Raw genomic sequence first — 22,925 nt, 5'->3', positions numbered from 1 at the left:
CGTGTCTAGTGTGCCGTGACGCGGCTCTGAGCAGCGCATCTGGTGCCTCAGTCAAAGTTAATTCAGTGTCCGTGGTTATTAGTCTCAGTGTACAAGCTCGAAACTTTAAACTAGCAGTTGGCTGCAACAGTTGGCTGTAAAACTATACAAAGACACAAATGATTTTGTTCTCTCTGCTTGGTCCGTGTCCGAGTCGTACATGTTCGGCTGAATGCTGATCCTCTCACTCATGTTGCTTCTCTCTGTCTGCCTGTCTTTTGCCAAACAAAGAGCAGGGAAGCTCTTGGCTCCGCCCCCTTGTTACATTGAGCGGGAAGTCGAAACTTATTTTCATGTAAAGCAACACGCCCCTATAACAGCAAGCTGTGTACACACCCCCAACATTACACTTTTTAACACATTATAATAAAAACATCAGAACTGTGTGTTGAACTGAACCTAAACTGGCACACTCAGAAGAACCATAATATTAACATTAAATCTTAAAAAAGGGGGTAAACTATGTGCCCTTTAAAACAGTTTTACATAAATGAATACTCACAGAGCTTTTCTGCAGCTGACCATCGCTGGAATCAGTCTCAATCTACCTTCATCTGAAGTGTTGTATTTCCTCAGATCAAACTCATCCAGCACCTCTGATATCTCTCTGATATCTGAAGCATGTAGGCGATTGTTGAGCAGTGAGATGGAGAAAGTTGATTGTGTGGGTCCTTCTTTGATTTGACAAACTCTTGAATCTCTCTGTAGAGAGTCTGATCCTTCATTTCCAGCAGACAGAGAAACAGATTGATGCATCGTTCAGCTGACAGAGCTTCACTTCGCTTGACTTTGTGCACAGCTGCAAACATGATATAATTCTGGCCCATGATTTTGTCTTTAATGTACTGTGTGATTCTCATGATGGATTCTGAACTGTGTACTATGTGTCTCAGTAGATCCTGTAAAAGCCTGTGATTAGGTTCCAGTGAGATGCCCAGTAGGAACCGCAGGAAAAGATCCAAGCATCCAGTTTCATTTTGTAGGGATTTATCAACTGCTGTTCTAAGTAGCTCATAAGGAGAATTTTCCCTTCTATACAGTTGATATCGACGATCCAGAAAAGACATTAGAAATTCCTCTTTTTTGAATATGTGGCAGTATAACACATACAAAGCAGCTAAAAACTCCTGAAAGCTGAGATGAATGAAGCAGTAGACTTTCCTCTGGTGAATCACTGATTCCTTCTTAAAGATCTCAGTGCAGATCCCAGAATAAATTGAGGCGTCAGTGACTTCAATGCCGCTCTCAATCAGGTCCTTTTCATAGAACATCACATTGCCCTCCATTAGCTGCCTGAAAGCCAGTTCAGCAAGTTTCAATATCACATCTCTGTACATCTCTGTTTGTTTCTCAGGATCTCTCTCATCATACTTCTGATTCCTCGTGCTGATCTGAGTCAGCAGGAAGTGGATGTACATTTCAGTCAGAGTTTGAGGGATTTCTGCTCCGTCATCTTGGTTCAGGAGGTTTTGAAGCACAGTGGCTGAGATCCAGCAGAAGACGGGGATGTGACACATGATGTGGAGGCTTCTGGATCTTCTGATGTGGGAGATGATTCTGCTGGCTTGATGCTCATCACTGATTCTCTTCCTGAAATATTCCTCCTTCTGAGGCTCATTGAAGCCCTGAATCTCTGTCAGACGGCTGATGTATTCGGAGGGGATCTGATTGGCTGCTGCTGGTCTGGAGGTGATCCAGATGAGAGCAGAGGGAAGCAGATCTCCTCTGATGAGGTTTGACATCAACACATCCACTGATGAAGACTCGTTCACATCACTAACTCTCTCAATGTCTGAAAACTTCAGCGTCATTCTGCTTTCATCCAGACCATCAAAGATGAACACGACTTTACACTCCTCATAAATCTGTGAGTGCAGATCTTGAAGATCAGGATGAAAGTCCAGCAGAAGTCTGTGAAGACTGTACTGATGATCTTTAATCAAGTTCAGCTCTCGAAATGGAAGCACAAACATCAAATCTACATCCTGATTGGCTTTTCCTTCACTCCAGTCCAGAATGAACTTCTGCACAGAGACGGTTTTCCCAATTCCAGCGATGCCTTTAGTCAGAACAGTCTTGATTTTGTCCTTCACCTTATATTCTGGTTGATGTAAGGGTTTGAAGATGTCATTGCAGTAGATTGGAGTGTCTTGTGTTCTGGCTGTTTTCTCCATCTGTAAAACCTCGTGTTCCTCATTCACTCCTTCACTCTCTCCCTCTATGATGTACAGCTGTGTGTAGATCCTGTTCAGAAGAGTTTGACTCCCTTCTAGCTTGATTCCCTCAAATAATCTCTCATACTTGGTCTTCATGCAGGTTTTGTACTGTTTTTAACTTTTTGTGTGAAGAGTTTTGACACAAAGCAAGATAGAAGGAACATCGGCGATCTGGACACATGTTTCTTCACTCTGCAGTAAATGCAGGAATAACATGAAAATGTGAACAAGCTTTAGAATAAATTAAATGTTACAACTCACCAAACTCTGAGGCCTAAAATGAAATGAAAAAGTGTCATTTGATGTGTTATGTGGATAAATCAAACAGGACAATTGCGCTTACTTAAGGTCAAAGATCACTGCTCCATCACTGAGATCAGGCGGATGAGGCATGGATATATCACTCTTTATGGACACACAGCTGGGCTCTAGAGCTTTTAGGTTGTCAATATCCTCCTCTTTCTTCTCACAGAGACTCATTTTAGCTGCAGTCCTGCAGAAAATCAAGGAATACAGGAAGAATAACAGAAAAAAAGGAATACTAAATTGTTCTCTTAATTACTTGCATGTTTGTGTTTCTATGTTCTATATAAACTGCTTGAATACCCCAATTTAATGGTTGACTTTGAGTAGGTAGTAATACTATTGACTTAGGCCCAATCCAAATTTTAATTTTAATTTTTTTTATTTTTTTTATTGAACATACAGTAATGTACACCAACTTGACATTATCAGTTCATCTTTACATTACAAAAAAAAATTTAAAAAAGGAAACAGGTGTGTTGAGCTTGGAGTGCGTAGCTTAAGCACTAGACAGAATGAATTTTTTTATTATCGTCTTTTAATACTCATTCAAGAGTTCACACTTAAGGCTGATTTATACTTCTGCGTCAAACGCCGGCATATGCTACGGCGCTGACGCATAGCCCTTCGCCGTGGCAGTCGCTGATGTGCACCTGTCAAAAAATGTAACTACACGTCGCAACGACGCATAGCACAAGCTCTGTGATTGGTCGGCTTGGAAGCGCTGACGAGTCTGGCAGGACCGAGAGCCGCGTGAATGGTGCGAGCCTGGTGGAGCGATTGTTTACAAGTGTGGAGTCTCGTGAAGGAGCTCCGGATGGAAAGATTTGTTTTGTGTTTACCTCATGGTTAAAGTTGTTGCACGTCCGCTGGTTCCTGCCTCAAAATGAGCGAGTTTGAGCCTCTTGTACATCTCGGAAGTGTTCAGGAAAAGCAAAACAGCAGCGAAGAAACTCCACACAGAGGAACATTTACACCTCACTGCCAACTAGCGTTTCGGAAGTGTTAATGCAGACCAACAGAGACAGAAGTATAAATGCACAGCCACGCGCGTTGCCTGCGCCGTGGGTTACGAGGGTCATTTGACGCAGAAGTATACACCAGGCTTTAGCTGATGATTGATGATAAAGCTTGTTTGGCATGCTGTCCCAGGAGAGAGTAATAAAATTTTATAAGATCCTCGAGCCCTGGGCTCCCTCCCGTTGCCGGGCGAGAGTGGAGTTTGAGCACAGGTAGATCTTGATGACTCCCCCTCCTGCTAATTGTAGCTAAGTGACAGATTTGGATGCTGAGAAGGTGTACTCAGAGCTTGGCTAAAATATTTTGGATTAATTGTTTAGGGTGCTTTTTTTTTGGAAACTGGAGGACCTGGGGAAAACCCACGCGAGCACGGAGAGAATGAGCAAAACTCCACACAGAAATGTTGCCTAGTTTGAAAGGGAATTAAACCAGGGGTTTTCTTGCGGTGCGGAGGTTTCACTGGCCGCCGTGTCGCCTGTTTGAAAGGAGGGAAAGTAGGGTTGGGTGGGGGGTTTCTTCAAGAAGAAAAGATATTGAGATGAGAAAAGTCTGGTTATTTATAGTGAGTTAAGGATCATCTGATAGGACAATTATTCATTAGCTAAAGCTGCAACAGCTGTGAACAATCATAAGCACGTGATCCTCTTGAAATGTGTTTATGAATAAACTTCTCTTCTCACATGCTCTCTCTGTACAGCATGAACACGAGAGACAAGACGGTAACACTACCGTATAACAATAGTATAACGTGGAGATGTAAAGCACGTAAAAAAATGACGTCATCACTACAGTACCGTAATACACTGAAACATAATTATGAACCCTTCAGTGATTATATTAATACAATGAGCAAGAGTGCCAGTACTTTAACAAGATGTAAATAAAGAACAAATTATATGTTACATAAAAAAATTAAAAGTAAAATAGTATACATAACTAAATCTTAAAAAAACATAAATAAATAAAAAGACTATGGGTTTTCCTGGAATTTATACTATCCTATCAAAGACAAAATATTAATTGCACTTTTTGTTTTCATTATCTTAAGGGATTCTATATTTAAAAGAATCTCATTATAAAAGGCACAACACATCGGTTTCACCTTCAAATATTTTGATTTATGTATGCAAAATTTCCCAAGCATAAGGATGAGGTTGATTAGAATGGCACATTGCTGTCCATTACAAGCCCATAAATTCTGTAATTCACATTAAAGATCCTGAGGTGTGGAATCTTTGGGTAAAGCCAGTCATAAACATCTGACCATAATACATCTACAAATATACAGTGAAAAAACAGATGATCTATTGTTTCAATATCATCACAAAACATACATATATTAGACTCTAATCCAAATCTGATTCTTAAATATTCACTTGACGGATTTATCCCATGAAAATTAAAAAATTAACTTCTTCAGTTATGATCCCAATACTATTTTTGTACCAAACAGAGTGTGAAGGGGGTGGGTTTTAATGTTTACCCCTAAGAATTTGGACAGCACTCCAGCACCTCCACACGTCATTGCTTCATGTGAGATCAGAAGATCGCGACTGCTGTAGTTATTCCAGTTGTGTTATATTTTGGTATTTATCTTCAGGAAATCACTGAAGGCATGTATTATGTTATCATGACTACACTTTAAAAAAAAAAATCGTAAAAAAAAAAAGGTCAAATGACTGGCAGCTACGGCTGCCAAACAAAAACCATAAAATTACGGTAAAATTTCTTTGTTTAAATAAAGTGCAAAAAATAATAAATCTACAGATATTTTCATTAAAATTTTTACAGAAAAACACTGTTATTTTACAGACTTTTCCTAGATTATTACTATCAAATCCATTTAATAAAGTAACACAATAAGAGTTTTACAGAGAAACACTGTTATTTTACAGACTTTTCCTAGATTATTACTATCAAATCCATTTAATAAAGTAACACAATAAGAGTTTTACAGAGAAACACTGTTATTTTACAGACTTTTCCTAGATTATTATGATCGAACACCATCAATAAAGTGACTGCACTAAAAGTTCAAGAGAAAACAATGTTATTTAATTTTTTTTTTACAATTAAACGCCTTTAATAAAAAGCCAAGACATGCTCTTTGTCGTAATTTAACAGTTTTATTTTGGATCAAAAAAGTTTGGAAAAAACAACTCGAAGAAACTCGTCATATTGTTCACAGTAGCAGTATAACAAGACTAAGCAATTGGTGCGTGCGTCTGTGCTGCTTTTAAAGTGCATGTAATCAGTTCATAACGATCCTCCGACTGTGTGTGTGCAATCAGCGGAATCTGGAACAGGTGTATGTGAGCACTCTTAGTGTGTTACTTTATTAAATGGATTTTATAGTGATAATCTAGGAAAAGTCTGTGAAATAACAGTGTTTTTCTATAAATATTTTAATGAAAATATCTGTAGATTTATTATTTTTTGCACTTTTTTTTCAACAAAGTAAATTTACCTTAATTTTATGGTTTTTGTTTGGCAGCCGTAGCTGCCATTCATTTGACCTTTTTTATACGATTTTTTTTTTTTTTACAGAGCAAGTAATTACAATTTATTACTTTAATTTTGCGTAATTTTAAATGTACTTAAAAAAACAGGAAAAACACTGTAAATAATGTCTTTTTTTGTATTAAACAGACAAATTGCTGTAATTTGTCATTAATTATATAGTACATAAAATAACAGTAAAGCCGATAATTTACAGAAAATGTTTGTAATTTTTACGAACTTTTAAATATAATTAAAAAAACAGAAAAATTACTGTAAAAATAATACTGTAATTTCCCTTTATAAAAAAAAATTGTTGGTAATTTGTTTTTAATAATAAAGTACCTAAAATGAAAGTCAAACGGTTAATTTAGAGAGATTGTTTGTCATTTTACTAAGTTTTGAATATAATGTGAAATGACAAAAAATTACAGTAAAAAATTTAGAGATTTTTTCTGTAAAATTAGGTTTTTTTTTACAGTGTATATACTGCGGCGATAGGATCATAACAGTACTGTGCATTTGCACAGTGGCCATATTCATCCATGTAAACACACCAAATACAACACTAACATTATAGCAGACACTGTAAAAAGCTTATTGACTGCCACTAGACTTTTCTGACAGGGTATTCCAGTGTCAGATGTGAAAGTATATTGTGGGACTGCTGTACAGGAGTTATGATTATGGATTATAGATAGTGAAATTTAGCGTTTTTCAAACTTCAAACTTTCAAACTTTAAGAGAATTGGGACACCCTTACCCTTTTATGGGAACACGCAAAGCGAGGGGTAGGGAGAAGGGCTAAGGGGTAAAATTGGGATTGGGTCCTAATTGCATGTTTGAGGGCTTTACTTATACTTGAGTGCAGCACTTCAGCTTCTACCAGAGTAATTTCAAACATGAGCTTCTGTTTTTGTACTTGAGTAAAGGGTGTGTATACTTTTGTCATTTCTACATCTGTTCCTGCAAAAACAGATTCAGTCTACTTTGATTAAAGCACTTTAACAAAGTAGGAAATGTTTGCTTACTTAAGGAAAGAGGTCACTGCTCCATCACTGAGATCAGGCGGATGAGGCATGGATGTATTGCTCTTCACAGACACACAGCTGGGCTCTGGTGATGCAGCTTTTTGTTTGTGAATATCCTCTTTCTTCTCAACAAGACTCATTTTTTGAAATTGTAATACTGCAGGAAAATGCATGAAAAGTAAACAAATTAAACCACTTTTTTTCACAAAATGTTCTTACCATCTCAAAGCTAAATGGATGAATATCAGTGTGAGTAATGATTTTGGTCTCATTCATTCATTTCCCTTCAGCTAAGTCCCTTTGTTCATCAGGGGTCGCCACAGTGGAATGAACCGTCAACAATTCCAGCATATATTTTACGCAGCAGCCAATTAAGTTCATCCAATTCACCTATAGCACATGTGTTTGGACTTTTGGGGAAACCGGAGCACCCATAGGAAACCCACACCAACATGGGGAGAACATGCAAACTCCACACAGAAATGCCCACTGGCCCAGTCAAGACTTGAACCAGCGACCTTCCTGGTGTGAGCCACCATGCTGCCAGGTTTTTTTTTTTTTTTAACTATAATAAAATAATATTTTTCATTCATAATTACTAAATATAACCGTGTCTCTGTGAGTAGCTGAGACTCACAGCCAGTAGAGCTGCTGTCATCCTAATATGCTCATTTAATCTGAAAATCTGACATTTTCATAATTACGCTGATCCATTTTTGGACTTTTAAACACACTATTACAAGTAAAAGTAAGTTTCGTAACCATATTTATGTGACAAAGCTCTCAATACTTACAGATAAAGTCAGAATTAATAGCATCACTGTTTTTTTTCCCCTTAATTTCTGTTTAACGGAGAGATTTTTTTCAACACATTTCTAAACATAAGTTTTAATAACTCATTTCTAATAACTGATTTATTTTATGTTTGCCATGATGACAGTACATATTATTTTAGATATTTTTTTCAGAATACAAGCATTCAGCTTAAAGTGACATTTAAAGGATTAACTAGGTTAATTAGGCAAGTCATTTTATAGCTGGTTTGTTTCGTAGACAATTGAAAACAAATATAGCTTAAGAGGTCAATTAATATTGACCTTAAAATGGTCTTTATTTAATAATATCTGCTTTTTTTCTAGCTGAAATAAAACAAATAATACTTTCTCCAGAAGAAAAACTATTATAGGAAATACTGTGAAAATTTCTTTGCTCTGTTGATCAATATTAAAAATAAAAATAAAAGGGGGGGATTACAGGAGACTAATAATTCTGACTTCAATTGTACTATCTGAAAATTTGTTTACATTGGTACAATGTAAATACAAGTATCTACAGTACACCGACATATTCATATTGATTTTTCAGTGAATAAGAATGAATGCAGAAATTATGTACATTTAAACCTACCTCTGCCTCAACAACAAAGAACAAACTTCATTCACTTCATAAATCCATTCTGTTTCTAGATAGCAGCATTAAAGTGGTCAGTTCTCAAGCTGAGCATTTCTCTTCTGATGTTGTTCATGCTCCTTGTGTCACGAAATGGAGCCTGTTTCACTTTAGACTAAGACCGGTTGAACCACTTTTTTTTTTTACCTTTAAGCTTTTTACAGTAACTCTATTGTTTGTAAAACAGGTAAACTGGTTGTCTCAGTGAAAAAAAAATGTTTTTCTTACGTAAGAGGTTTTGTCTTGCTTCTAGACAAAATATTTTAAAAATTTTAAATCAAAAGCATTTTCTAGACAAGTAAAAAAGGCTTGTTTTCAGAAATAATACATCAAAATTGTTAAAAAAAAAAGTTGGTCGACACATGGGCTCAGTGGTTGGCACTGTCACCTCACAGAAAGAAGGTCTCTGGTCCAAGTCCCAGCTAAAGTTGGCTGTAGTGCATGAGTCTGTGTGTGTGTGTGTGTGTGTGTGTGTTAATGAGTGTGTATGGTTGTTTCCCAGTACTGAGTTGTGGCTGAAAGGGCATCCGCTGTGTAAAACATATGCCGGAATAGTTGGTGGTTCATTCCACTGTGGCAACCTCAGAAATAGAGACAAAGCTGATGAAAAATTTGTTACAAACAGAGTTTTTTTTTTTCTTAAAACAAGCAAATTATTATCATGTTTGACAATAAATCTGTTGTTAAAACAATCCAGACTCCAGGAATTTCCATTGGATCCAAACTAGTCTTTACTACTCCATCCTTTCCTGCTGATTCCTTTATACAACACTGATATATAAGCATTCCCACTCAATTCAGCCTCCCAATAACAGTGTCTTGACAGATTCTCTTTAAATAGGACCTAATGACACTCAAATCTCTCTGGATGATCCGGATATGCCTGGCAGAGTGAGGTAAATATTGGCAGCACTTGGATCAAGAGTGAGATCACATACATCTGAACACAAGGAGAGATTATAACATTTATAACACAACTAATTATAATTTGAAATAGTATGGCCGTTGCAAATGGATTCATAGATTTGTGCTTTGGCGCATATATATATATATATATATATATATATATATATATATATATATATATATATATATATATATATATATATAATTTTTTAAAATCAAAATGACATTAGACCAATGACAAAATGACCAATGCAAAAAAACAAAACAAAAAAAAGAAACATTAAAATGATAATTCTTTTCTAAGTGAACCAATTGATTATAGTCCTCCTATAATCCTAAACCCTCCACTTTGCAGCACATCCAAGTAATTGTTAATGTTGCTAATACTTGAGCTTCATACTCACACTTGAATTGATAGACTAGACCAGGGGTGTCCAAACTCTGTCCTGGAGGCTGTTTCATAAAAGTGGTTAAGAAAAGCTGGGATTAAAGTCAACAGTCTGACTTCAATGAGCTGAACTAAACATCCACGCTTAAATTGGTTCCATAACAGCAAGTTAAAGATCATTTGATCTAACTAATCTGAGTTCAGTTTAAATAAACTAGATAACCGCTTGTGCACATTACTGTCATAAAACCTTAAAAGTCAAGCAATTTACGTCTTAACACGTTTTTTTAGACTGGTCAAATTTTTTAAAGCACTCTTATTTAATATTTTTTTCAACTTGCTCATTTTAAAATGTATAATGTAATTTCACTTAAGTCACAATAAATGTTTTGCAATCAATGATCTGTAGCAGATATTTAGTATTATTAAAGGCCGGACATCTTCTGTAATGTTATGTTTAATGGCCTTGGACATAATAATGTTATTCAGCTGCTAAGATTTCTTTGAAAAATGTGTCCAGAGAATTCAGAATGAGCTGTATTTGACAAGTGTGCATAACAACACGTTCTCACACCCAAACTTGTCATATTGACGCTTGATCAGGAACCCTCGGTGTAAGTTATTTGCGCACAGGGTACCCCTTTAGCGTCATATTTAGACATGCAGGGATTCCGCTTTTCGTGAACAAAACAAAAATGACATTTTTTAAAATAAGAAAACTGCGATAATAGGCGTAAATCAGGTTTTAAAAATTTCGTTGACATCTATTGTTAATTATACGAGCCTCCAGCATCTCCATATGACGCCTCGGGCTCAGGTAGCCTACAGATTAACATAAAGAATGGATATTTAATGATACTTTAAACATTGAGGAGGTTTTTCAGAACAGAATAATCATCAATACCAACAAAAGAAAAACAATACAAACAGAACTTAACTTCGGGTGGTAACTGAAACAAGATGATACCAGTGGAGGTAAACATAGAACAGGATTCACAGGACGAGATAACTGTCAGGCAGATACGAGATAATGAACAGGCAGACAGGACACAACAGGTAAATGCTATCAAGCTGAAGCGAAATGAGTTCAGGAACTAACAATTAAATCGGACAGTGAATAAGTGAATGGTCCAGGCTTATGTAGTGTGAGCAGGGTGATGAACAACAGGTGAAGGTGATTAGTATTCTGGTGATTAGGGCAGTGCAGGTGCAGTGAATGAATCTGACGGTCCGGAAGAATTCTTGACAGTTGTTACTATAAGCTAATATTATCTCCATAAAGCTGCAGTCACACTAGAGTTTGTGTGTGCGAAATTCTGTCATACGGCGCTGCGAAAAGCGGCGGGATTAAACAAGATTATTAGACATTAAAAAAAAGCGAGCGATTGCTCCATGTTTTAAATTTCTGTCCAGAGAGGTCATGTTTTGATCCTCGATTGGTCTCACGCGGTCAAGTGATGCGATTTCGCAGGTCAGAGTTCACCAAGCTTGAACTTTGCACCGCAGCGACCTGCGAAACTTGACACGACCTTGCGTTTCGGTTCTGATGCATTTGCATGCGTTTGAATGAAAGTCTACGGGAGGAAAAGCTCAGTGTGACCACAGCTTAATACTGAGATGTGCTGTGCTTTGACTTATGGAACCAGATTAGTCTCAAAAGAAATTCACGCAAAAGACACGATGTACACATGCGTAGCTCAATTCACGTGCATAAAACCAAATTCACGTGCGTAAAATATTTATTTATATTCACATTAAAAAAATACACATGCACAAAATAAAAATACATTTTCATAAAATACGTTTCACAAATACAAAACACCATTTGCAAATGTATAAGAGTGTACAAAAAGTTTTGAAAGTTTAAAGTGTTTCACGAGTTCATCCTGAATGAGAATGTGCAAATTCTCTTTCACGTACGACTCCCCCTGGATACGTGTGTGTATTTTTGAGACTTTCCTGCCAGAGTCAGGACTACTCATACCTTTCAGCCAATCAGATGAGAGCTGTATTCTATGAAACCTACTCTGCGCTTCTTTTGCGCAGACTGTTCCTCTCCAGCAGGGCGAACGGAGAAAGCAGCAGTCGCACTTTTTTAAAATTTATTTACTAATTTGACCATATCCTCACTCTTTTTATTCCTTATTTTGCCGCAGCTTCGCTTTACTTATTTATCGTCTCGCAGCCCCATGAGCAACATGTATCCTGCAGGGTGATGATATGCATATGTCCGATGGCATATGTACTGTTCATTTTATCAGGCATTTTATATACTGGATAAATGTAAACATTCACATTATACTGTTACAAATGCTTCCTTTTTTAACTCACACATTTAATTTACATATATGAAGATTATGACAAAACATAAACATTAATATAACAGCAAAAACATGAAACTCATAGCTAATATTTCTTTTAACTAGTCTGCCTTTTTGTTTCACGTTGTTTCACATGGGCGCCACCATTTTGGCTCTAACTCGCACGTACTGTCGTCGCCATTTTGGCTCAACACTGCTACTTTTACCATTCATTAATCTTCTTTCTTACTATAATTACAATTGTTCACACTTTAAACTCTTCAAACACACTCAAACTCATTTTGTGTACATACTTGCTTATACTGCGATGTCTCTTTGCACATTAGTTAACAGATTACACAAGTTCATTACTAATTCACTAAAATCACACAAAACAACCATTTAATCACACAAGACTGCCTAAATCTGCATTCACATGTGTAACAAACCCATACTAACTCATTTAACTTCATTTTAAGTGTTTATGCAAACTATTATTTCTCTTACCTGCAGAGAAGTAAAGACACAAATCAAGACGAGCTCTGACGGTCTTTAATGAACTCTGACCCGAGCTGCTCTGTTCAACGTCTTTTATGCATGAAGCGCCCTCTACAGGATATACAAAAAATAACTTTGGGATTAGCCCAACAATACATTATAATTCATGTATTCAAAATAAATCCATTTAATCAGCTAAATTTTGTAGGGGGGTCCTTTTTTATCATTTATATATATGCACACATTACATATTTAATGACCCTTTACATAGGCAGTATTGATAAACTGCCACAAAAAATATTAATACAAGTAGTAACGCTGTCTTGGGGTTGCTGAATGTCACACGACAACGTTGCTACAGCCTTCTCATGTCTTACATTTGTAAGTTGTGACAATGTAGCGAGCACGTAAGCGAGCATTTCAAATGTTGCCTTTGAAAAAAATACAACGTTGTGCAGACATCTTTACAACGTAGATGTGTTTGTTAGGTATAGTACCTAGAATAGAATCAGTCAACTAACTACATAAAACATTAAAACTGAAATTATTTGACATCAAACACAAGCTTCATTCAGGTAAGAAAATCCATTGTTTCCAATGACAGACAGTGCGTCACATTGGAATTATAAGGTTGTATCTGCGTTCTGAATGATTTTGAGATTTTGAGCTTGAAAGTTTTTGCATTCCATAGCAAAGTTTGTGTGGAACATTTTTTTGTTTTTTTAATAAAAAGTCCTAAAATGGAAACAACTTATAAAAAACATCCCATGATGTAAATAAGTGGTCATTTAATAGGAATATGTCAATAACTCAATTTTCTGTTTGAACTGAGAAAATGGGATTTTAAAAGGAGTCTCTTGCTTTGCGATGCTGTCTTTACTGCAGATGAAGTTGGTATGCATTTGTCAAATAAAGATTTCAGATGTTTACACGAGTGCTGAGCATTTTTTAAAGGCAAATAAATGTTTTTAATATTGCTTTGTGTCCTGAGGAATAAGAACTAAAAAAAGTTGTGGGTGTTTACTGTGGATAGCTGATTCACAAACACATTCATATAATTCACATTCTACTGCTCAGTTCCCTAACATTTGTTTTTCTATATAGGCATTTCATTTACGAACATAAATCATTTATGTCTATTTAGCCTAATATTCATAGTGCATGAAGTATAATAATGTTGTATGTGACTCTTACTAATCAAACCAAATCATTATAAACATTAACAGTTGCAAAAATAACACCATTTTAATTAAGTATTAATAGATTATGAAATTATTTGTAACATCATTGTAGTATTAAATTAAAAGCACCCAGTAGGTGGCGGTAGGAGACTGCCTTAAATAAAATGGAGAATCTGAACAAAACATTAACAGATCAGTAGATAATAACTGATTGCATTTATAGATGACATACTAATATGAGAAGATTTAATAAAGAAATTTGCTCATGCGGAAACATATACATATAACAGATAATACACATTTAAATTCACAGCAGCATCAAGGTAAAAATAAATCCATTAATGAGAAAATAAACTGAATTAATAAGTGAAAAGGTAAACAATAACTGATTTCTATTCTTAATAACTTAAACAATCATTATTAAACTCACAAAGCAGTTCAGTATTGAAAGAGAAACATTTGGAAACGTTCAATACTTTAACAGACGTAAACCACAATGTGCAATGTTAATATTTTCCTTTTTACGTCTTTTCAGAGTATCCCATTCATTCAAATGTAACTAAAATACACTGTGTTGCCAATAGGGGAAAGTGAAGTGACATCTTTGTGAAAAGGGTCTATCTGGTAGAGACCTCTAGAGGAGCAGCACAGGTATTTTTTACAATCGCACATAACGTTTTTCCGACCCAGATATTTGTAAAAATGTTGTGCATTTTCAAAATGCATGCGCATCTCTATGTTACCATTTAGCATTTTTTAATACAATGTTGGAAAACAGAAAACAAAGCTGCTGTATTTCAACTGTGATCTATGACTGGATCAAAGCCAGAATGTTTTGTTGACTGACTTGCATGACAAAAGCATGTAAAGTAATATCAATAAAAGTCCGACCACAGCCACAAATTAAAGTCATTTGGCTGTTTTATTAAGCCACAAAATTACAAAATGTGTATATAAAGTATGACAAATACTTGGCACACATTTTTTGACACTTATTTGTACTCTAATAGTGTGAAACTATATTGAGTGAAGACAACACATCCAAGCAATGAAGAGAAACCAACTGGATTGCTTCAAATACTTGCGCATAAAGATCAGAATTCATTCATTTTCTTGTCGGCTTAGTCCCTTTAGCCAAAGTGGAATGAACCACCAACTTATCCAACAAGTTTTCCAGCCGCAACCCATCTTTGGGAAATATCCACACACACATACTATGGACAATTTAGCCTGCCCAATTCACCTGTACTGCATGTCTTTGGTTTGTGGGGGAAACCGGTAATGAAAGTGAAATGCACATTTACCGTTATGAATGGCATCCCACCCTAATCATTATTCACTCTCCATAGAGCCATACATATGCTTATTACATACCTATAATACGTTGTGATATAGCCTGGTTCGTATAGTATCGCTTTCTCACTACAATCGATCTGCTCCAGAGTTTGTTTCAATCGAGACCACATCATTCAGGTGATCTCGCATCGATTGTTTTGTCGCAGATCCAAGCGCGATTGCTAGATTCACATATGCCAAATGAACCACGCTAACTGTGGAAACGCAACAAGTTCTGAAACAAAAGTCTAGGTGAAAAAGCACCCTAAGCGTGCAGCTAGGTCTTTAGACCTGCAGTTTCACCCTACTCGCCAACTTTGGCCTGCAGACCTTAGTTTGGGCATCTCTGGTCTAGAGCACCAAGGTCAAGACTAAAGTCTTTTAGTAATGCACTAGGCTTAACATTTGGCAAGATGAAAAGACTTTCCACAAGGAAAAGGTCTAATAGGTGAAGCAGTGGCGCAGTATAGTGCTGTCGCTTCACAGCAAGAAGGTCGCTGGGTCAAGCCTCGGCTCAGTTGGCGTTTCTCTGTGGAGTTTGCATGTTCTCCCTGTGTTCGCGTGGGTTTCCTCCGGGTGCTCCGGTTTCCCCCACAGTCCAAAGACATGTGGTACAGGTGAATTGGGTAGGCTAAATTGTCCATAGTGTATGAGTGTGTGTGTGTATGTGGATGTTTACTATAGATGGGTTGCGGCTGGAAGGGCATCATCTGCGTAAAAGCTTGCTGGATAAGTTGGCTGTTTTACGCTGTGGCGACCCCGGATTAATAAAGGGACTAAGCCGACAAGAGAATGAATGAATGAATGAATGAATGAAAAGGTCTAATGCTCATAAACATGACTAGATGAATGCTGAAAGTTGAACTGGCCCCTAAAAATTTCAGCTTGATGCAAATGACCAGCACCATATACTGTTTTCATAGAAAACACATTTGTATTAATTATTTGAACATTAAAACAATGGGTAACATTGCATAATCACTGTTCACACCAGACTGAAAAATTATAGATTTTATTCCGTTGCTTCCATGAGAATTTTCTAATATGTGGAAACATATATAATTTAGTAACATGTATTGAACATATTTCAGTCGATTGTATACAAAAGCAGGGATAATTACCAAATAAGGGGAATTACCAACCTGTGTCATGGTTGTAAAAAAGATCAGTTGCAATAGTAAACATGTTGTGTTGTGCTGTACGATGCCAGATTCTAAAGTCCAAAAATAGAAAACTTAACTTTTACTGTACACCACACTGCTTTTAATGCCAAACGCAGATGTCTTTGGCTAAAAGGGAGCTGAATGGAGTGAGGACCTAATCAAAAATGCTGGATTTTGCAGTTCCTCATTTCATATCAAGTGTACGCTATGCTAAATCATACACATTACTCGTTTGTGATTGCAGCAATGATTTCAGCAAAACCAGTTAAATATGGTGAAAAACTGCAGACATTGAGTGCTTAGAATGAAATGTGAAAAGGTAAGTTCACATACCCTGCCGTACAGGTGCAGTTCGATGTCAAAATGCAGTTGTTTTGCATGGTGATGATTACCCAGGCCTTGAATATCTCTGTCTTCTTTCCTTGACTTTGGCTTTGAATCTGGTAATCATGGAGCATTATTCCTTGCACATGACCACACAGAACAACATTGTTTGTCTCCAAAGCCGTGTAGGCCTTTAACTTCTCTCATGTTAAATCACTTGGAGCTTCATTGAGATTGTATATTTGGGTCTGGATGCTTGGCCATTTCAATTTATCCAATATCCATTGAGAGGGTGCTATAGCAAATAGACCTGTCAGACGAACGCCGCTCACTTTAACGTTAATTTTGCCGAATCACTGTGCTTATCACTGGGTGACGAGCTGTTATAATATGCTGAACGCATTATGTAAATAATATATATAATATGTAATCATCAATATAACGTATTTCTAAGACAACAACATACTCTGTACCACATCTCTCGCTGTAATGCTAGCGCTACCATTTTGTTCTCTGCAACCTCGCTGCACAGGCATCCTGGCTGTTTACAAACACTGTACAGTCAAAAATTATACCAAATTGAACACCTTGTAAAATAGCATTGAAGAAATGTAATACTTTTTAATGGACTTAAATCTCTCTAAATTGATCAACTTTAAATACTTTTTAAGACCAAGATGACACTCTGATAATGCAATCGTGTTCCTCACACAGGTGAGTGGGTTTAAGAAACCATCTGTAGGAAACACTCTTTCATCTCTCTGACACTTTAACCGACACTTGCACCAGTATTTGCACCATTTTTTGACAATCACTCCATGTCGCTAGTAAAAACATTGAGCATTTTAAGTGTGCTTCACAAGAACAAGTGTAAAAGTACTTGTATAGCCTGTCTTAGGCTATGTGTATAGTTAAGTATTTACAGAATACACTCACTGGCCACTTTATTAGGTACACCTAACTAGTACCAGGTTGGACCCTCTTTTACCTTCATAACTGCCTTAATTCATTGTGGCACAGATTCAACAAGCTACTGGAAATATTCCTCAGAGATTTTGCTCCATATTGACATGATAGCATCACGCAGTTGCTGCAGATTTGTTGGCTGCACATCCATGATGCCAATCCGTATCCCAAAGGTGCTCTATGGATTGAGATCTGCTGACTGTGGAGGCCATTTGAGTACAGTGAACTCATTGTCATGTTCAAGAAACCAGTCTGAGATGATTCGTGCTTTATGACATGGTGTGTTTTCCTGCTGGAAGTAGCCATTAGGAGATGGGTACACTGTGGTCATTAAGGGATGGACATGGTCAGCAGCAATACTCATGCAGGCTTTGGCATTGACACGATGCTCAATTGGTACTAATGAGCCCAAAGTGTGCCAAAAAAATATCCCCCACACCATTACACCACCACCAGCAGCCTGAACTGTTGATACAAGGCAGGATAGATTCATGCTCTCATGTTGAAATCAGAAATGGAGACTCATCAGACCAGGCAACGTTTCTCCAATCTTCTATTGTCCACTTTTGGTGAGTCTGTGTGAATTGTAGCCTCAGTTTCCTGTTCTTAGCTGACAGGAGCAGCCCCCGGTGTGGTCTTCTGCTGCTGTAGCCCATCTGCCTCACCGTTGGATGTGTTGTGTGTTCAGAGATGCTCTTCTGCAAACTCAAGTGCTTATTTGATTTACTGTTGACTTTCTATCAGCTGGAACCAGTCTGGCCATTCTCCTCTGACCTCTGGCATCAAGATATTTGCTTATAAAGCAAATAAAGCTTGATTTGACTTCATCTATAATATCTTAATTTGTGTTACGAAGGTCTCAAAAGGTTGGAACAACATGATGGAGAGTAATTAATAACAGAATTAAACCTTTTGGGTGAATTATCCCTTTAGGCAAAGAGTAAGGACTGGGTTGACCTCACTGCTAGGGATGATGGCCGCATACTTGCAGTGATTAGCTGCTATAGGCAAGAGGTCTCTATCAGACAAGTTCACACTGGCCTACCACTGGATGTTTATGGACATTTCATGCATATGGTCAACTGTGTCTAGTTGTTTCCTACAGGAAGGGGTTTAATATCACACAGACATGCAGAACTACCAGGAGAAAAGAACATAAATCCGGCATAGCGGGGTTCGGTGAATGTGGTGTTGAATGTGTGCAAGTGTGTGAGCGTGTGTGTTTTTGAGACTCTGTAGAAGGATAGAGTGCCGGCTGACCAGTCCAGATACACTCCAACTCTGTCAGAGCAATGAGAAGGGGCGGGTACATCTGTGCTCCTGGCATTGTGAAAAACAGTGAAACCACCAGGAAAGCAGTTCAGACTCCAGGACTTTTCATTGAATCCAAACCAACACCTATCAGAAAATCCTTTCCTGCAGATACCTTTATATGCCACTGAAATATAAACATTCCCTTTCCATTCAGCCTCCCAGTAACAGCGCCCATTGAGCCTCTCTCTACACAGAACCTGAAAATGGTCATCAAATCTCTCTGGATGATCGGGATATGGTTTCTTCCTTCTCACCTGTGTCACCTTTTTGTTCCTCTTGGACAGCGAGAGAAAAGTGTTTGCTGTGTTTAAATCCAGAGTGAGATCACATGCATCTGCATGAGAAATTACAACATTTAAAACTTGACAAAATAAGATAAGTGTGTAAGTGTGTGTGAGTGTCTTACATTTCCTTGGTCCTTTTGCAATCCTGATCTCACTTGCATGATCCACACTATAAAACAAAACTACACTGAAGATTTTCCGTAAAATATAGAACAAACTTAAAGGAACACTCCACTTTTTACAACTCATTTAGGGTTAAACAGTTGAGTATTAGTCATTTTAAATTCATTAAGCTGATCTCAGGTTCTGGCAGGAGCACTTTTAGCTTAGTTCAGTATACACTACAAAAGTCTTGTCGCCGGTGAGGCAGTGGCGCAGTAGGCAGTGCTGTCGCCTCACAACAAGAAGGTCGCTGGGTCGCTGGTTCGAACCTCTGCTCAGTTGGTGTTTCTGTGTGGATGTATCCTAGAGATGGGTTGCGGCTGGAAGGGCATCCGCTGCGTAAAAACTTGCTGGATAAGTTGGCGGTTCATTCCGCTGTGGCGACCCCGGATTAATAAAGGGACTAAGCTGACAAGAAAATTAATGAATGAATGAGTCTTGTCGCCTATGCAAGTTTTAGGAACAGCCAATAATAACTCAACTTCTAGTTGATCATTTGGTATCAGAAGTGGCTTATTTGAAAGGCAAAGGCCTTTAGATGAGGCTTATTTTACCAAAATAAAATATGATTATGCCTTGATTTTTAATGATTTCATTTCGACAGTAAGGTCTGACTTTGCTTAGACAAAAGTCTTGTCACTGAACAGAAATAATGTGACTGCATCCATACATCTCTGCAATGACTCAAATCACTTGAAAAAAGGTAATCTGGAATAGCAAAGAAAGCTTTCTTGGACTTATAGAGTTCATCAAGATTCTTTGGATTCATCTTCAATGCCTCCTCCATCATCTTACCCCAGAGATGCTCAATAAAGTTCATGTCTGGTGACTGGGTTGGCCAATCCTGGAGCACCTTGACCTTTTTTGCTTTCAGGAGCTTTGATGTGGAGGCTGAAGTATGAGAAGGAGTGCTATCCTGCTGGAGAATTTGCCCTCTCCTGTGGTTTGTAACGTAATGGGCAGCACAAATGTCTTGATACCTCAGGCTGTTGATGTTGATCTACACTCTGCAGATCTCTCGCATGACCCCATACTGAATGCAACCCCAAACAATGATTTTTTTCCTTCACCAAACTTGACTGATTTCTGTGAGAATCTTGGCTCCATGCGGGTTCCAGTAAGTCTTCTGCAGTATTTGTGATGATTGAGGCCCCGTTTACACTAGTGTGTTTTAGTTTTAAAACGGCGTTTTAGATCAAAAACGATCCGCGTCCACACTAGCGTTTCTGAACATATCTCTGTTTACACTACGCCACCAAAAACGTATATCATGTGACCATTCGCGCACTCTGGGCATGCGCGTTCTAGCATAAACAGGAAGCATGTGTCTCGCTCAAACGCCAGTTGAACAATGAACACCATGGCAAAGAAAGCAAGAGTGTCACGGTTGTGGATCTATCTCCAGCGTTCCTGTCTCACTTTGTCAGTTCGTTGTCATCACGGTTCTCTGTGTCTTGTCAGGCTCTCCTCGTGTCATTCGCTGGTGGTGAGTGAGCTGGATAGTTTTTGCTATTGAACATTTGATCCTCTCTGTTGGCAACTTCGTTAAACTATTGATCCTCTCTGTTGACGACTTCGTTAAACTATTGATCCTCTCTGTTGACGACTTGGTTAAACTACTGATCCTCTCTGTTGACGGATGCTCGTAAACTGTTCCAGCTGTATTCCATGTTCATTGATGAATATCGATATTGATATTGATATCATGCCACTCACCTACTTACCACCTGCTGCTTTCATTTTCGTGTTTTCAATAAACTCTTTTTACTTGCATTTGGGTCCCCACGTCTCTGATTGTGACAAAGAGAGGTATTTTTGTGGACAGACGACGAGGTCGAGTTTATTACTAAACGTAACAAATGAATAACGGCACAATGGCGCCTAAAACAGACAATAGTGCAAACAACGCTCCCATTTCTGTGTCCATGTTGTTGTTTACAGTAAAGGCTGGTCTGCTGTCTTCCGGTAGCATTAAAGGCATGTGTTATAGTCATGTGATAGGGGCTTGACGAATAAGAGAAGGATACGCAATGACACAAAAGCCCCAATCAGGTAGCGAATCTCAGCAGCCCCGCCTTCATTTTCAGATGTCTCAGTTTTCCCTTATCAACACTGAGACAGAGCAGCAGCGTTTTAGAATGAAAACGGTCACTCCAGCATTTTCAGTTTTCGCCGCTCAAAAACTCCGTAGTGTAGTGTAGACGAATGGCGTATTCGTAGCAAAAACGTATGCGTTTTCAAACTAAAACGCAATAGTGTAAAAGGGGCCTCAACCTTCTGCCACTTTTACGAATAATCAACTAGAGGTCGAGTAATTATTTGTTGCTCTTACAACTGGGGCCGACGACAAGACTTTTGTCAGGTAGTGTGGATCACTAAATCCAAGTAAACTATCAGCATCTCAGCTAAACATATACTTAAGATTTATGATATTTAAGATTTTCTTATTTAAAGCTTGACACTTCTGTGGTTACGTCATTTACCAAGAACACGGGGAAAATAAATAAGCTTGAAAATAATCATCAGCACCAAGCATCTAGTTTAGATTCAGCCATATTGGCCTTGAAAATGGCAACTTTACATTTTATATAACTGCAAAAGGGTCAAGCTCTTAACAGGAAAGTTATCAAAACTCTATGAATCAAGCATTTACAACCTTTCAATCCAACAAAAACTTCACTCAACTTGAGCTCACTCGGATCAATTGTGATAGTTATATAGAACTTTTTTAAAATTCTGACTGAACTGTCAATCCATTCATTCATTCATTTATTTTTTTGTTGGCTTAGTCCCTTTATCAATAGGGGTCGCCACAGCGGAATGAACCGCCAACTTATTCAGCACATTTTTACGCAGCGGATGCCCTTCCAGCCGCAAGCCATATCTGAGATCCACACATCACACATTCACACACACTCTTATTCACTATGGACAATTTTGCCTACCCAATTCACCTGTACCGCATGTCTTTGGACTGTGGGGAAAACCGAAGCAACCGGAGGAAACCCACGCAAACGCAGGGAGAACATGCAAACTCCACACAGAAACGCCAACTTAGCCGAGGATCGACCCAGCGACCTTCTTGCTGTGAGGCGACAGCACTATCTACTGTGCCACTGCGTCGCACTGTCAATCCAATTACAAACAAAGTATTTTGGTATTTTGGGTATTAACCAATGACTTGACAAGTCACATGCATGAACACAAGGATGAAAATTAGTGTTGAACATACTTGAGTTTCTCCAGTCTGTAGTTTGGATCAGAGAGCAGCTTGACTAACGACGGTCCTGGGTGATTGTAGCTCAGATCCAGCACTTCTAGGTGTGAGGGGTTTGAACTCAGAGCTGAAGCCAGAAAACTACAGCCTTCCTCGGTCACCATACAGCCAGATAACCTACACACACACTTTATAATTACTTTTAATGATAAATTGAAACACCATATACTATTTAACAGATATGGAGAATGTTGAATGTTTGATTTTGCTTGGCAGATGTACATTCTATGGTGTGCAGTTATTTTCATATAATAACAGCGCAGCTAAAGG

At 37.9% G+C, this 22,925-nt stretch overlaps 2 protein-coding genes across 9 annotated transcripts in view; both read right to left on the bottom strand.

The window, feature by feature from the left end:
- Nucleotides 1-411: 411 nt before the first annotated feature.
- LOC101886779 (protein NLRC3) lies at nucleotides 412-12,715 on the bottom strand. Its single transcript, XM_087290000.1, is given in 5 exon segments — nucleotides 412-639; nucleotides 642-2,447; nucleotides 2,599-2,748; nucleotides 7,109-7,265; nucleotides 12,659-12,715. Coding segments are annotated over 2 exon segments (1,812 nt in total). The 5' UTR covers nucleotides 2,352-2,447; nucleotides 2,599-2,748; nucleotides 7,109-7,265; nucleotides 12,659-12,715; the 3' UTR covers nucleotides 412-537.
- Nucleotides 12,716-14,733: 2,018 nt separating this feature from the next.
- The window catches only part of LOC100333840 (NACHT, LRR and PYD domains-containing protein 3), a 37,466-nt gene continuing 29,274 nt past the window's right edge, over nucleotides 14,734-22,925 (bottom strand). For all 8 annotated transcript variants that reach the window (XM_087288397.1, XM_087288399.1, XM_087288401.1 and 5 more), the window contains 3 exons: nucleotides 22,611-22,772; nucleotides 19,339-19,385; nucleotides 14,734-19,266 (listed from right to left, as the gene is read on the bottom strand). In XM_087288397.1, coding sequence (XP_087144523.1) covers nucleotides 18,707-19,266; nucleotides 19,339-19,385; nucleotides 22,611-22,772 — 769 coding nt within the window. In that variant the 3' untranslated portion in view covers nucleotides 14,734-18,706. The remainder of the gene's footprint in view (nucleotides 19,267-19,338; nucleotides 19,386-22,610; nucleotides 22,773-22,925) is intronic.

This window comes from Danio rerio, chromosome 17 (genome assembly GCF_052040795.2).
Source record: "Danio rerio strain M-AB ecotype USA chromosome 17, GRCz13ab, whole genome shotgun sequence".
In the NCBI taxonomy this organism is placed as follows: domain Eukaryota; kingdom Metazoa; phylum Chordata; class Actinopteri; order Cypriniformes; family Danionidae; genus Danio; species Danio rerio.
Note: the sequence above shows the minus strand (reverse complement) of the source record. Positions and strands in the feature narration are given on the sequence as shown.